This window comes from Gigantopelta aegis, chromosome 7, assembly GCF_016097555.1.
Source record: "Gigantopelta aegis isolate Gae_Host chromosome 7, Gae_host_genome, whole genome shotgun sequence".
Lineage (NCBI taxonomy): Eukaryota > Metazoa > Mollusca > Gastropoda > Neomphalida > Peltospiridae > Gigantopelta > Gigantopelta aegis.
The window spans coordinates 4,659,307-4,661,895 of record NC_054705.1 but is presented as its reverse complement, the minus strand read 5'-3'; the positions used below and the strand labels follow the sequence as shown (position 1 = coordinate 4,661,895).

The 2,589-nt window shown below is 40.2% G+C and overlaps 1 protein-coding gene across 1 annotated transcript; it reads left to right on the top strand.

Moving 5' to 3' along the window:
- Positions 1–461: 461 nt before the first annotated feature.
- On the top strand, positions 462–2,082 carry LOC121377499 (kelch-like protein 23). Its single transcript, XM_041505511.1, has one exon. The coding sequence runs from the start codon at positions 470–472 to the stop codon at positions 2,060–2,062; it is 1,593 nt and encodes a 530-aa protein (XP_041361445.1). The 5' UTR covers positions 462–469; the 3' UTR covers positions 2,063–2,082.
- The last annotated feature ends 507 nt before the right edge of the window (positions 2,083–2,589 follow it).

Sequence of the window (2,589 nt, the reverse complement as noted above, 5' to 3'; positions counted from 1 at the left end):
AACTTTCGACCATTTTTGTTTTCTCGTATAATTTATCTCAGCTGTAATTTCCTGTATACACATGAAACTGCGTACTACTTATATTCATTATTTATTATTTTTATATAGTCGGTGCTGTGAACAGGAAATGTTTTATTTAACGATGCAGTCAATACATTTTATTTACGGTTATACTCTTTTATATGCACCATCCCACAGACAGGATAGCACATACCACAGCCTATAATATATCAGTCATGGTGCACTGGCTGGAACGAGAAATAGCCCAATTGGATCACTGACGGGGATCGAACCCAGACCGATCGCGCATCAAGTGAGCGCTGTACCACTGAGCTACACCTCGCCAGTGTTGTGAACATGATATAGCATCAACGTCATTTATGATTTTGAGTTTCTCATGTGATTATGCGTGGACGTTTCTAGAATATTGTTATCAATGATTTGTTTCGTTTCAGTTCATTTGTCTTATATGATGGAGAACGCTCAAGCACAATTACTCGTGAACATCCATGAAGAGATTACAAAAGGTACTTTCACTGACCTACAAATTATATGTAAAGACGGAACAACAACCGGAAGCCGCATCGTTTTGGCGGCGATGTCATCATATTTCCGGGCCATGTTCAGTTCTGATATGTCAGAGAGTCAGACGGGCGTCTTGAACCTTCCCACGGTGTCTTTGTCGGTGTTGCAAGCTATCATCAAAATGTGTTTGTGTGGAACTAATCTAGTGAGTGAAATCAACTGCATGGAGGTATTGGATGCTGCTGAGATGATGCAGCTTGACCGCATCAAAGACATCTGTGAGATATTCCTGAAGGAAAGTCTCGCACTGACAGCTGAAAACTGTTTAAATTGGTGGAGACTTTCTAAACTTTACAGTTTCCACGATGTGTCCAACCGATCATTATCCTATTTGGCTGACGAGTTTGCTGATTTTGTTCAAACACAAAACGTTGTTCAGCTGTCAAAGGAAGAACTTATGGAAATCATTTCAAAAGAAGAGATGAAATGTACAGAAGACATCATTCTGAAAGGCACCATGAAGTGGATTGAGCATAATAACCCGGATCAAGATGATGTGAAACTGATTTTTGAAAACGTGCGTCTACATATTGTTGATTCACAGTTTCTGATTGACGAAGTGGTGTTTTCAGATATTGTTTATAAAAATAAATCTGTTCAAGAAATGATACAAAAAGAGATACATTCACATCGACAAGTTACAGCTAGTTCACGGGTCAGTCTCAAGATACCTGAAGTTTTCCTTCTCCATCATAACACGACGTCCCTTCTGTCTTGCTTCACGTCAGACAACAAGTGGGAGGACGTCCCACCAGCACCAGTAGATCCTGGAACTTGGTATTCAGCAACAGGTTTGGACGACAAGATCTATATCACTGGTGGTGTTAAAAAGACGAAATGTACATTGATATATAACACCGCAAGAAAAGTGTGGACAGTAGGTCCAGATCTCACACATGATCACTCCCACCACTGTATGATCACAGCTAACTCTAAAGTGTACTCGATAGGTGGTGCCTGGAGCAACACAATAGAGGAAATGAGCGAGAACTGGAAGGTTGTTGGAGATTTGGGATTGACACGAGGGCAGGCTTTCCCTGTTACAGTTGGTGAGAACATTCTTGTTATGGGAGGATGGAAAGACTCAGCCCGGTCAGATATTTTCCAGTGTTTCAATACCAGAACTCTCACTGTCAGTCAGCTGGACACACAGTTACCTTTTAGCTCTATGTCACTAAGAGGATTTGTTCACCTCCCAAATGTTTATATGTTGGACTACGACGGTCACGTGATGCACCTCCAGGTCACCAACACAAACGGAGAAATTGAGATTCAGATTAAATCTACAGCGAAATGGAAATCATTTCAATATTGCTTTGGTGTAACACACCGAGACGGAGGCTTGCTGTGCTTTACAAAAGATGGAATCAGCAAATTCAACCTCGCTGAAGGTAAAGAAGAACAGAGTACATTCCCTAAGTCACCTAGAAGTGGCGACGTGTACAACGTGTGTACTGTGTCCTGTGGGAAAACATAACGACGATTGTTCAGTGTGTTAATTCTACAAACAAACTACTGGACACAATGTTCAGATTATTACTTATTAGTGTTCTTTGCTTCATGTCAGTGTGTTAGTTTTACAAACAAACTACTGGACACACTGTTAGGATTATTAATTAGTTTTCGTTTTTTGTTCTGAGACACTATTAATACTACATACAATCCTACTGAAGACTCCGTAAAGATTATTGACTTTTTAATCTTGATATCGATTTTAGTTTCACCACAACAATTCGTTTTGTCAAAATGGAGTGAAACGTATACATGTATGCTGATGTACTGTGATGTACTGTTTCTTTCATAAAACTTATTTACTTACACTGGTACCCGACTTACACGACGTAAAGTATATGTCCGGTATTGTCCATTCTCTGACGCTACTGGGTCAACTCGTGGGTCAAGGCCGTTCTTCACTGTGTGTTGTACAACTTTAACCGGTTCTGGGTGTCAATCTACGACACAAACGAACACGTTTTAATTTCATTTGTTCAAAGTCTGTAGCAT